Source organism: Pseudorca crassidens, chromosome 1 (assembly GCF_039906515.1).
Source record: "Pseudorca crassidens isolate mPseCra1 chromosome 1, mPseCra1.hap1, whole genome shotgun sequence".
NCBI classification, from domain to species: domain Eukaryota; kingdom Metazoa; phylum Chordata; class Mammalia; order Artiodactyla; family Delphinidae; genus Pseudorca; species Pseudorca crassidens.
Genome location: NC_090296.1, coordinates 990,886 through 1,003,662, shown reverse-complemented (window position 1 = coordinate 1,003,662; position 12,777 = coordinate 990,886). Strand labels below are relative to the sequence as shown.

The window sequence follows — 12,777 nt, the reverse complement described above, 5'->3', positions numbered from 1 at the left end:
AAGGCTGCAACAAACACAAGCGTGGCTTCCGGCAGCCCAAGGCCGCGTCCCCGGGATGAGCCAGCCCCCTGAAACGCCGGCCTGAGGGCGCCCAGCACGGCCAGCACCCGACCCAGACCCCGGCCCACTGTTTTGGAGGTTTTACTGAGAAGGGCTGACAGCTGTGGATCCCGACTCTGCCCTCTGGGAGGGGTGTGTCTCCTCTGAGGTGGAATCACCAGGAGGGATGGGTCCCTGGTCTTCGTGAGGGCGGAGTCCTGACCCATCCCTGCATCCTTGCCGGCCGGCGGGCACAGCGGCCTCATCGCCTCTGCACGGCCACCCTTCCTGGTCCCTCACCAGAGCCCCTGGAGCCCCACTCCTGCTTCTCCTGTGACACACTGGTCACCTCTGTGCAGCCAGCTGAGCTCAGTGCCACCCGACCCCCTCCCCTCCTGCGGTCCTTCTCACTGCCGTCTGTCCTGAGCGGTGAGCCGGGTCTGGCTCTGCTCCTCTTTGGCAGCCCCTCCCCACCGCTGCCCCTCCTGGCCTGGGGTCCTGGCGTCCCCCCGGTCCTCCTTTCTCGCACCCAGCTCGGCTGTTTTGGGCTGAATTGTGTCCCCAAATTCCAGCTTTGAAGCCCGGACTCCCAGGACCTCAGAATGTAACTGTATTTGGAGATGGGGTCTGTAAAGATGTGGTGATGTAAACTGGGGTCTCTAGGGTGGGTCCTAATCCAGTCTGCCCGGCGTCCTTAAAAGAGGAGGACATTAGGACAGAGACACGCACAGAGGGACGACCACGTGAGGACACGGAGAAGACGGCGTCTACGCGGCACGGAGCCAGGCCTCGGGAGAAGCCAGCCCTGCACCTCCAGGATCTGGGATTCCAGCCTCCAGGGTGTCAGACAGTGACGTCTGTGGTCAAAGGCCCCCTGTGGTGTCTGTTACAGCCGCCTGTGCAGACACACCCAACACGTGCGGCTTCCCCATGGCTCCCCCAGGCCCCTGGCTCGCCCCTGCACCCACAGGCCAGGTGGGAACCCCAGGCTTGGGTGGTGGCATAGGGGAGACTGGCTGTGGATTTCCCGAGGGTAGGCGGCGTGCTAACCTAGGGAGACTTCTCAGCGAGCTAGGCGACTGTAAAGAACGCTTTATTGTCGTAACAAAATGAAGACACAGCGAAGAGCATCGACGGGCCCCACGTTCAGAAGGAGAAAAGCCTCCCGAGCTGCGACCACGGGGCCCTTCTCTCCAGTCCGGGAGCAGCTCCACCACACGCGCATGCTGACTGCGCTTTTCCGCAGAGACCGGAGAGCTGGTACCGGGCCCTGAGGCGGGGGCCCGGGGTCCGAGGCTGGCCCTACGCGGGTCGCGTCTCTCACCCCCACCCCGGTGCAGGCGGAGCTCCTGCTGTACGTGCCTCAGGCCTTTGGCTGCAGGATGGGCTCGCCGCGCCTTCTGCCCTCTCGTCCGGGAGCCCCTCCAGCTCAGCCCGCGGGGCACCAGGTCAACAGCGTGCTCCCCGGGAGGCCGGTCTGGCTGGACCTCACCGCCTCCCGCGCTGGGGCTCCTGCAGCGGCCTCGGGCCCAGGCCTTGCTCTGAGCAGCGTCCTCGGTGGAGGTGACCTGAGGGACCGTTAGCGGCACCTGCAGAAGCTCTCCTGCTGGGAGAGGCGGGCGGCTCCCCTCCAGCATCTGGCACAGGCCCTCCTCCCGGGGACCCTGCGTCTGGAGCTCGGCCGGGACAAGATGCAGGGGCCAGGCCCTGTGCAGAGGCCCAGACGCCGGCCTCCTCCTCCTGTTCGAGGGGGACCCCCACGCCGACCCGGGCGTTCCCGGTGGTCCCTGGGGTCCCGGAGGTGTCCTGCGGGGACATCAGCTCAGGCTGGGCATCACCTGCGGTCCCCTCGGGTCTGTGAGTGGGGTGGGGGGCAGGTTGTGGTGGCCACGAGGCCAGAGGCTGGGGGTGCAGGTGAGGGTGCTCGTGAGCTCAGAGGCTGGCGAGGTCAGCGGGCGGAGGAGAGGCCTGGCGCAGGCTGAGCGGCACAGGGGGATAGACGTGGTCCTATAGGTCAGGGGCGGCCCAGGACGCAGCCCGTAGTGAGCGCTAGGCACCCTGTCCGATCATGTTCCTGTAGTCGGGGACAATCGTCTGCTTCAGCTCCACCACCGACGAGAAGATCCACTTCACCTGAGGGGCAGCGGGAGTGAGCGCAGGCTGGAAACCACCCAGGCCGCCCCCTAGGGCCTGTCCCCATTCCCCGGGCCGACGGACAGCGAGGAGTTCCGGGGGGACAGGAGGCCATGATGGGGACAGTGTGGGAGAGTGAGGGACAGTGAGGGACAGTAGGGGACAGTGATGGACAGTGAAGGACAGTGAGGGGACAGTGAGGGACAGTGAGGGAGAGTGAGGGCCCGTGAGGGAGAGTGAGGGAGAGTGAGGGCCCGTTAGGGACAGTGAGGGACAGTGAGGGGACAGTGAAGAACAGTGAGGGACAGTGAGGGACAGTGAGGGGCAGTGAAGGACAGTGAGGGACTGTGAGGAGACAGTGAGGGACAGCGAGGGACTGTGAGGGGACAGTGAGGGACCGTTAGGGACCGTGAGGGACAGTGAAGGACAGTGAGGGGACAGTGAGGGATAGTGAGGGACAGTGAGGGGCCGTGAGGGACAGTGACGGACAGTGAGGGACAGTCAGGGAAGGTGAAGGGTCTGTGAGGGGACAGTGAGGGGACTTGAGGGACAGTGAGGGGCCGGGGGCCAGGAGGAGACACAGTGGGGACAGCGAGGGTGCCGCGGGGCCGGCCCGCCCACCTTGAAGAGCGTCACGGTGGCGCTGTAGCACACGCTGAGCAGGAAGAGGGTGATGAAGATGGAGATGGTCGTCCACAGCCCGTCCAGCTCCCCGTCTTGGGCATCAGCACAGGTCTCCTCCTCTAGCAGCAGCTCTGCACAGGGAGGGTGGGGTCAGTGCTGTGCCTGCCCCCGGGGGCAGGGCTGGGCTCATGGGGCCTCGCAGCGCGGCTCCCAGTGTGGCGCGGTGGTGGCGGGATGCCCCGGTGGGCCGGGCCAGAGGCACCTGAGGACAGCCGCTGAGCACCGGCCCCAGCCCCCCATTCCTCCAGCCTGGGCCCCCGTCTCGGCCTGGCCAGTGGGTCCTGCTCCCTCCCCTGTGCTGTGCGCTGAGCTGGGGCGCTTGCGGGGAGGGTGCCCGGACCCCCCGCAGGACAGTGGCTCAGGCCCCGGCCGCCTCTCCCGCTGGGGGCCAGACCCGGAGGGCGGGAGTGTCAGCAGAGCGTGTGGGCTGTGGGCCCTGGCCCAGGGAAGGGGCAGCACAGTGCTGGTCTCTGTCCCGTGGGCGTTGGAGGGTGGGGACCAGCCTGGGGTCTACGGTGAGGGCTCATGAGACCCAGCTCTGTGGTCGGGTGTGCGTCTGTGCGGCTGCCCTGTGGGAGGGCCCGTGTGCAAGGCCCGCGTGTGTGCACGCATGTGGGTGTTGTGGCGGGTGCACTGCACACGTGTGTACGCGGGCAGGTGAGTGCATGTGGATGAAGGCGGTGGTGCGCCGGCTGGTGTGGCTCAGTGGGGGGCTTGTTTTCAATGGCTCTGGGCTCAGTGTCCACGGGTGCGTATGGAGGGTCCCTCCCTGGGCACTCAGGGCTGCTTGCCTCTGCCCCTTGTGGGCACAGGGATGAGTGTCCCCACGAGTGCACAGGCCTGGCCCTGGCAGGGACAAGCAGGGCAGAGCCACCTGGCCTGAGGGGGGGTCCTGATCTCCCGTGCCTGACAGTGCAGCAGGGCCGTCCCCCCACCCCGGGCTGTGTGTGGCCCCCGTGAGGGCAGAGAGCCAGCACGCGGACACTGGAGCCGGGGACAGGAATGTGGGGACGAGGACGGCCAGTGTCCCACAGCTTGGGCTGGAACAGGGGCGGGAAGAAGTGGGCACTCATTCTCCTGAGGGTCTCTGGTGGGCTTCTCCCATTCCGGGCACACACTCCAGCCCCAGCAGCTGCGGGGTGGAGGGCGGCCGGAGCAGCTGTCCCCTCCGGGAGGGGCCCTCTCCGGCCTCGGGCAGCCCCCAAGTGGCCTGCGCAGGCCCGCACACTTGGGTCCGGCCCTGAGGGGGTCAGCTCTCCCGCACTGGTGGTGACAAACTGTGACCCAGAGCCGGGCCCCCCCTGCCCCACACAGGCCCGCGTGCCACAGGGCTCTGCTCGGAAAGAACCATGACAGCGTTGCGGGTCCCAGGGCGGCGCTGGGCGCTTTATTTCATGGCGCCCGGGAGGCATGTACACAGGGCTGGGGCTCAGGCGTCCTCGCTGGACCCTGAGAGCCCACGGGGAGGGAGGGCTCGCTGGGGCAACAACGCCGTGGGGCTCATTTACCCGAAGACTGGGTGATGGACTTCTGCGTGTTGTGATTGCGTAGAGCCTCGTGCAACACTACACACGTGTAGGTGTCTCCCCGCTGCCAGCTCCTCTTGTCCGCCCTGAGCTTGCTGTACAGGAAGAAGGACCCGTCGGCCTCCAGCTGGGGTGGGGTCGTGCCATAGTTGCCCTGTGGCTCTGGCTGCCCGTTTCTCTGCCACTCCACGTCGATGTCGCTCGGGTAGAAGGCGGTGACCATGCAGGTTATGCTGACGCTGACCGAGTTCTTGGCCAGCTCTTCCTGTGCTGGGCCCAGTACGTACACCTGCGGCTCCCGGGGCTGCCCTGTGGGGAGAGGTATGGCTGTTAGCACGATGGTCACTGCTCTTGGCCCCCAGGGACCCTCCTGCGCCCGTCCACCTGACCCACCTTTGGCCTTGGAGATGGTCCTCACGATGGGGGCCGGGAGGCCTTTGTTGTTGACCTTGCACTTGAACTCCTTTCCCTTCAGCCAGTCCTGGTGCTGGATGGGCAGGGCGCTGACCACACGGTAGGTGCTGTTGAACTGCTCCTCCCTTGGCTTTGTCTTGGCCGTGTGCACCTCTACATCGTCCACATACCAGGAGAACTGGACATCGGTGTCCTCCTTGCTCACATCCACCACCATGCAGGAGACTTCCGGTTTTCGGGACATTGTGAGGATGTCCCTGGGTTTCGGGGGGAAGATGAAGACGGACGGTCCTTCTCGGATCTCACAGGCTGGTCGGGGAGACATGGTGGGGGGTCAGCCCCTGGGTGGACCTCCTCTTGGGCACCCATCCATCCCTCCCCCCCAGTGCCACGGCTGGTCAAGGTCCACCTCCAAGGGGTGGAGGGTGAGGCCGGCTGACTTACGTGGACATTTGGGACACCTGGAACAGGGGTTTGGGCCGTTGATTTCTGCAGAGAACAGACTGGAGGTTACCGGGGTTGGGGACGGCCTGGGGCTGGGCTTAGGGCAGGGGCAGGTTTTGGCAGGTGAGACCTGTGCCCACTCTGTGGCTCCAGGGGCTGGGGGAGGCGTCCAGCCTGTGCCCACCCTGGACCTGGTGGAAACGCCCAGAGGACCCCCTCCCTGAGCCTGGGAGGCCTTCAGGTGAGGGAGAGAGACAGGCCTCCCGTGACACCCTGGGTGGGATTCACCATCCCTGGTGTGTGGTCCGTTCAGGTGGGAGGGCTGACCCCGGGCCTGTCTCGTAGTGGACACCCTCCCTGCGGCCCGTCCTCTCACCGATGCGCTTGTCCACCTTGGTGCTGCTGGCCGGGTGGGCTACGTTGCAGGTGAAGGTCTTGCCGGACGAGGTGCTGGCAGGCACGGTCACAGTGCTGCTGAGAGAGTACAGCCCCGAGGACCCTCGGACGGATGGGAAGGTGTGCACGCTGCTGGGTAGGATGCCTGAGTTCCAGGTCACGGTCACTGGCTCAGGGATGTAGCGCGAGACCAGGCAGCCCACGACCACTGTGGCACTAGGTGTGTCCCCACAGCTGGGAGACAGAGCGTAGACTTCCGGGGCCGTGGCGGAAGCTGTGAGAGAGGAGGCCGTGTGACTGCCAGGGCCTCACCCCTGCGAGGGTCCAGGCAGGGCATCAGGTGTCCAGGCCTGGGGCACCGTTGAGCCCAGAGACTATGTGCTTCCAGAGAGTCTGAAGAGATGCGGCCTGGCATGGTCTCTGCCACTGCGGTTCTCTGCCTTCGCAGCTGTGGGTCCTGGACTCAGCAGCCCAGTCAGGGCTGGGTGACCACCTGGATTAAAGTCCCAGGGGCCCCAGTCCTCCTGTGGGTGTCTGGCCTGATCAGGCCCTCGGTCTGAGCCCTGACCAGTGGCTACTGCTCCCTGAGCCCACTGCCCTGCTCTGCTCCTGTCCCCTTGTCCTGGCCTGCTCTTTGCCACCCAGGGCCTGTGTGTTCTGGATCACTCTGCCCATTGGCATCCCCGGGAGCCTTGCACTGCCCCTCGCCATTTTCTCCTGCAGGGTGCTAGCACCCCAAGCAGCATTCCCTGGCTGGACCTGTCCCATCTGCACCTGGTCTGATCAGCCCAGACCTGCAGCCCCTTTGGAGCCCTGAAAGGGCCCTTCCTATGCCCTCAGCCAGATCCACTGCCCTGTCAACCCCACCTCGCTTTGGCACGTCGTACCCTCCTGTCTCAAGCCCCGACAGGCGCCTGGAAAACTGGGGACCTTGGGCCCATGAATTGCAGCCCATCACGTCCCCGCAGTCATGCCCCTGCCCCTTCAGCCTCAGAGACCTTCCCTCCCATGGTCCTCTCTCCACCCGGCCTTGCCGTCCGCCTGGCCCCTCCCACCAGACCAAGGCACCTTTAGCTCAGGCCCTCGTCCCCTGACCCCAGGGCTCGTGGGCAGCCCCTGCCCTCGCAGCCCCCTGCTGCCCTGCACAACCCCGCCTGCTCCCCTGAGTTCTTGGGGTAGCCCCCTGCGCCCGGCCTTACCAGCCCCCTGAGCTCCAGCGGAAAGGCTGCTCTCCTTTCTCAGGGCACTCAGGTTCCCCTCATCTAGATGCTCCCTCACCTGCCTCCACCCCTCATCCTGGCCCCTCAGCTGAGCCCGGGCTTCCTGTCCATCGAGTGTCTAGCCTCTGCCCATCTGAGCTCCGGTTCACCGTCTCAGGCCTGAGTCGTCCCTGCCCTTGTGTCCCTTCTCTCCTGCCCTGGGCCCTCCGCACACCCCAGGGGGGCCCCCAGCCCGCTCTCCTGTAGGACTCCCTGCTCTGCCCCCACTGCCAGCTGCCCTGCGTCCTGCCCTGCCAGTCCCCTAGGCTCAGGTCTCTGGGCTCAGCTCAGGGATGCTGTACCCTCATGTCATCTGCTCAGCTGGCGTCGGACTGCCTACCGTCCCTGGAGCGTTGGGCCCACAGCACCAACGGTCCCTGCACCCTATGACACTTGCCTACTCACCTGCTCACCCCAGTACCTGGTCTGCTGAGGTCCTGGGCAGGTCCCTGTCCTCCCAAACCCCTGCTCACCTGCACAAGCTCTGCTGCTCCCCCAAAAGTCCTGGGACAGCCCCCCACACTCCCAACTCTGTGCTCACCTGCACAGTGCCACCTGCTCCCTCTAAGCTCCCAGGCAGCACCCTGCCATCACAGCCCTCTGCTCACCTGCCCAAGCTCTACCTGCTCCCCAAAGCTCCCAGGGCAGTCCCATCCCCTCCCAGGCTCCTGTTCACCTGCACAAGGCGTACCTGCTACCCCAAAGCTCCTGGGGCAGCCCCTTACCCTTCCACCCACCATGCTCAGCTGCAGAAACTCTACCTGCTCCCTCATGCTCTCGGGCAGCCCACTGCCCTCCCAGACCCAGGCTCACCTGCATTAGCGTTACCTGCTCCGCCAAGGCTCCTGGGAAGCCCCCTACACTGCCAGACCCGTGTTCACCTGCACAAGCTCTACCTGCTCCCCAGAACCCCGGAGGCAGCCCCTGGCGCCCTGCCCTCCAGCCCCAGGCTCACCTACACTAGCTCTACCTGGTTCCCCAAAGCTCCCAGGCAGCCCCCTGTGCTCCAAGGCCCAGGCTCACCTGCACAAGCTCCACCTGCTCCCCAAAAGTTCCCAGGCGGCCCCCTGCCCTCCCAGCCCCAGGCTCACCTGCACAAGCTCTACCTGCTCCCCCAAAGCTCCCGGGCAGCCCCCTGCCCTCCCAGCCCCAGGCTCACCTGCATTAGCTCTACCTGCTCCCCCAACGTTCCCAGGGAGCCCCCAGCCCTCCCAGCCCCAGGCTCACCTGCACAAGCTCTACCTGCTCCCCCAAAGCTCCCAGGCAGGGCGCTGCCCTCCCAGGCCCAGGTCACCTACACTAGCTCTACCTGCTCCCCCAAAGCTCCCAGGCAGCCCCCTGCCCTCCCAGCCCCCTGCTCACCTGCTGCCTCCCTGCCACTTGTCCCTGGAGCTCTGGCCCTCAGCACCCCTGCCCCTCTGGCCCATCCCCGAGCCCTCACCCTAGTGCAGCTTCCCTCCTGCCTCCTTTCGTTCCCAGGGCTGAGCTCTGTTCCCTGGAGTCGCTAGGTGCCCACCCTGTGTCCGACCCCTCTCCCCTGGCAGAGCCCCTGTCGCACCGTGGGCCCCTCCCAGAGGAGCTCCTGGCCTTCCGAGCTTCACCCTCTTTCTCCCACCACCCCGGCATCCTGCTCTGGTCGTTTCTCCCTCCAGTTGCCGGGTCACCTGCCCTCTGCCTCCCCGCTCCCGGCCCCCAGCCCCTGCTCCCGGCCCTCAGGCCCTGGCTCCCCCCGCCCCTTGTGTAGCCTGTGCAGCTGCGTGCTCAGCCCCTCCCCTGTGCGGCCAGCTCGGGGCACACAGGAGCCCAGGCCAGCCCTGCCTGCTGTGCTCCCGGCGCTCCCGCTGTCCTGGGTCCCGGCCCCAGCCCAGAGCCCACCGCCACCCTGCCTGCCACTGCCCTGGGACTCCAGCAGGCCCCACTGTCCTGGACCGGACCCTCAGCCCCCCGCCATGGGGGGGGCTTTCCTTCCCCTGTGCTAGCCAGCGTCCTCCCTCTGTCCTCGCTCAGACCCACCTGTCCATCCTGGCCTCGTCCTCAGCCCCAGCCCAGCCCTGTGCCTGCAGCACATCTGGCTGAGCGAAGCCCTGAGGCTCCCGTCCCCCAGCCCATCACGGTCCTCGAAGGCCAAGCAGCCCCACCGAGCTCTGCCGCCCCTGTGTTTCCAGCTCTGTTGGTGTGGACACGCCCCTGCCTGGGCTCCCTAGTCCCTGCCCTGGGCAGCACGTGAGCCCTGGGCAGCCCGCCTTCCCCGTGCCCGCTGGGCTGCTCCCGCCGCTCTGTGGGTCCCCGAGGCCAGTCTTCCCTCCGTGGCTCCATTCCACTGCTTGCCCTGGTCCTCTCAGACCCCACTCACCAAGGCTTGGGTTGCTGGCCTCGCTCCCCTGCAGCCCAGGGCTCCACGCCCCCTCCCTGCTCTGGCCCCAGGCACATGTGGCTCTTCAGGGCTGTGCTCTGTGTCTGCAGCCCTGCTTCCTAGGACTGGTAACCAGTTCCTGGAAGTGTGAACTCCTTGCCCACAACCCTGCAAATATTAAGAAGTGGATTGAAACCGTGTGGCACGACTTGCTTCCTGAAGTTCCCTTTTCTTCTGGGTGGTTTCTGTCTCAGAGGGCCTGGGGGAGTCCAGATGCAGCCGGGGTGTCTCTTGTGGGTGTGTGGGGTGTGGTGGACCCAGGGGACAGGGTGCGCACCCCAGCTGTCGTGGCTTTCCACCTTCTGCAGGGATTGTGCTTGGTTTGCCCACCGCAGCCCTCGCTTGAGCCCTCTGGGTGTCCCTACCCTGGTGGGCACCTCTCCTGACCCTGGAGAGTGTGTGGTTGGGCGCAGCCTGCAGCCCAGCCCCTGCCTCGTCCTGCCTACCTGCCGGGGTGACCTCCCCTCCAGACCTCTGTCTTCCACCTCTTCCCTCCTCCTCTCCGTGGCTCCATCCGTGGCCTTGATATCTGACCAAAGGCCAGTGTAACGTGCACGGTCAGCGGGCAGTTGTTATTCCGGCCACAGCTGTTCCCCAGAGTTCACGATGGTCACTGGGGCCCGAAAATGGCCCTCTAGGTGAGAGAGAGCGTGCAGCCTGTCCACTGCTGTGTGTGGGCTGAGACTGGTCGTCCCATCTTTGGGGGACACTGACCCTCATACCCTGAGGGCGCCCCCTGGGCTGTCCTGTACCTTCAGCATTAGTCAGGGATTGGGGATCCTGAGAGACACTGTAGCCCCCAACCCGGAAGTGCCATGGGTGGAGGTCTTGTTCTCGGAGAGACAGCAGTGAGTGGTCCTGAGGCGGGAACTTAGTTCCCTGCCCAGGAATCGAACCCGGGTATCCTGGATGAAAGCCAGGAATCCTAGCTGCTAGACCACCAGGGGCCGGAGGCTAGAAGGTAAGTTGCCCTGGCTCTTGCCCTGTTTGAAAGCAAGAATGTTTCAAGGAGGCAAAAACTAAAAAGCAGGTATAAAGTTTCTTATTAGAAGCACAGCACAACATGTGGGCTAGAGAAGTAGCTTATTGAAGACAGGAGGAGGCAGAAATACTCACCTGGAGAGAGAGGGTGTGGGCGTCCTCCCTGATGAGAAGTGAAGGGGTGCTCGGCTCGTCTGTACAGCGCGGCTCTCCCGGATCTCTGTCTTCCTTTGGCCCATTACCTCGCCTCTTTACCCACATCTGACCTGCCCTAGGGCCCTCCTGACAAGTCTATATCTTTTTGACAAGAAAGATTCCAACGCGGGCTTCCCTGGTGGCGCAGTGGTTGAGAGTCCGCCTGCCGATGCAGGGGACGTGGGTTCGTGCCCCGGTCTGGGAAGATCCCACATTCCGCGGAGCGGCTGGACACGTGAGTCATGGCCGCTGAGCCTGCGCGTCCGGAGCCTGTGCCCCGCAACGGGAGAGGGCACAACAGTGAGAGGCCCGTGTACCGTAAAAAAAGAAAAAAAATTCCAACGCAAAGGCTAGCGGGAAGTTTGACAACACATTATGGGCTGGCACGCCCTCCCTTTTTGACCCCCGAGGAGGCTTCCTGCGCATGTGCAGTCGGGGAGCTTTCCCTGACCTCAGGAGCGATAGACGTGGTCGTCTTATCTCTTTACTCCAGCAGGGCTCAGCTCCTGCCACTGACTTTGTCCTTGGAGTGTCAGGGAAAACAGAGCTCCAGCTTCCTCTGTTGGCACGCTCCAGCGGCTCAGCCCAGGGGCCCATCTGTCTCTTACCCCAAATCTCCCCTGAGAGACGTGAACCACGTGATATTTTATTGGGAAGATGAAGGGTGAACGTCTGTCTTCTGCAGCTTCTTCAGGCTGGCATGGGGCTCGCAGATGCTACCTAGTTGGGGGTCATGGAGCTCTTGCTCCATTCTTTTTCTTTTTTTTTGCAGGGAAGCCCAGAGCTCCGTTTTGTTAAGGGACCCCAGGGTGACTTCTGTTGTTATTTTGGCAGGACCTGTTCTGAGGAGTGGCTGGAATCTTTGCATTATTGTCATCTTGTCTAGAAGACTGCTGTGTTCTAGGGAGAACACACTAAACAAGTTGGTTAAAAGAAGGCAGGGGTCAAAGATCAGTAAAGGAATTATTGTAACCAGGGGCCCAAGGAGGAGTAAGAACCAGGTTATGCTTCATAGCAGTTTTTGCTGGTGGTCCAGGTACTGTCAGCGCTTGGGTTCCCCTGTCCAAAGGAATGGAGCATTTGGCATGGTTATATACGTTTTTTTAAAAGTTTTTTTTTTCTGACGTGGACTATTTTTAAAGTCTGTATTGAATTTCTTACAATACTGCTTCTGTTTTGGTCTTTTGGCCACAACGTCTTTTTTATTAGCCCATTGTGATTGATGTAGGTGTAACAGACCCAGTTAGAAGTAGTTGGGCAACCTGAATGTTAATAGACAAAATCGATCTCCTTTCTTTTCAGGAGAATAAGTCTGAAAACCAGTCTGGACCTGGCATTTCGAAGATACTTGTAGCCAGGTGGCCACTTATCTGGTTTTATCTAAGTGGGTTTTAAAGCTTAGTGTGGTATTAACACATAATTTGTCATCATACATGTTTTTTCATCTTGTTACCATCTGATCTAAAGCAATTTCATTGTCTAAAATGTAGCAGGTACGAGAGGAGACCTTGCAGACGTAAGGTTGCAGTTACCAGCTGCCAGCTGGTGTTGTCTTGAGAATAGCTGATGGCCTCACATCTGACACAGCTCATAAAACTTAAGTTCTCAGCAATACACGGACTGTCTGAAATCACACCCATAGTGTCACCTAGTATTACCTTGGATGTCTGAACCACAGTTCTTCCATCTCGACCTTTAATTGTAGTTTTTTCCTTAACAGCCCAAACAGTTGTCACCATTAATGACTTTAGTGTTTTTCTAGTATGAGAAGATGCAAGAATTTTGGTTCTTAAAAATCCTTACCTGGGAACATCTATCTGAAGGCCTGTTCCGTCAGTTTCTCCCAGAGCACAGAGTGCCTCTTTCCTGAGCTCCACCTTGAACTACATGCAGGGGCTGTTGACGGTTGGCAGCCGTAATGGCTCATGATTTAATCCTGACAGAGGCAGGCAACAAGCGCCAGTCTCCAGCTGGCAGGGTCCCTTCAGGGTCATGAATCTGACCAAGGTTTGGGGGGCATTTCATGACCATTTCGTCCTACAGCGCTAGGAATGCTCATTCCCAGTTCTGGCAAAGATTTATTTGACAGGCCACTCAATGTGCTGTCACTGGAGTAGGCCTTATTAACAGTAGCCCAAAGTCTCTGGACCACCTGTCTCCCTAGTCTCTTGTGGTCCAGGAAACTCTTCCCTCTTTGTGTTTCTTCCCATACCCAGAGTTACACCATTACAATCATTGACCTCATATGGGACTCTATATTATCATCTTATCAGAGGCTCAGTCACACATTTGG

General features: G+C 62.4%; 1 gene segment (V, D, J or C); it reads right to left on the bottom strand.

The window, feature by feature from the left end:
* Positions 1 to 4,214: 4,214 nt before the first annotated feature.
* Positions 4,215 to 5,700, bottom strand: LOC137226340 (immunoglobulin heavy constant gamma 2-like). The segment is given in 4 exon segments: positions 4,215 to 4,691; positions 4,776 to 5,105; positions 5,241 to 5,285; positions 5,617 to 5,700. Coding segments are annotated over 2 exon segments (600 nt in total).
* Between the last annotated feature and the right edge of the window lie 7,077 nt (positions 5,701 to 12,777).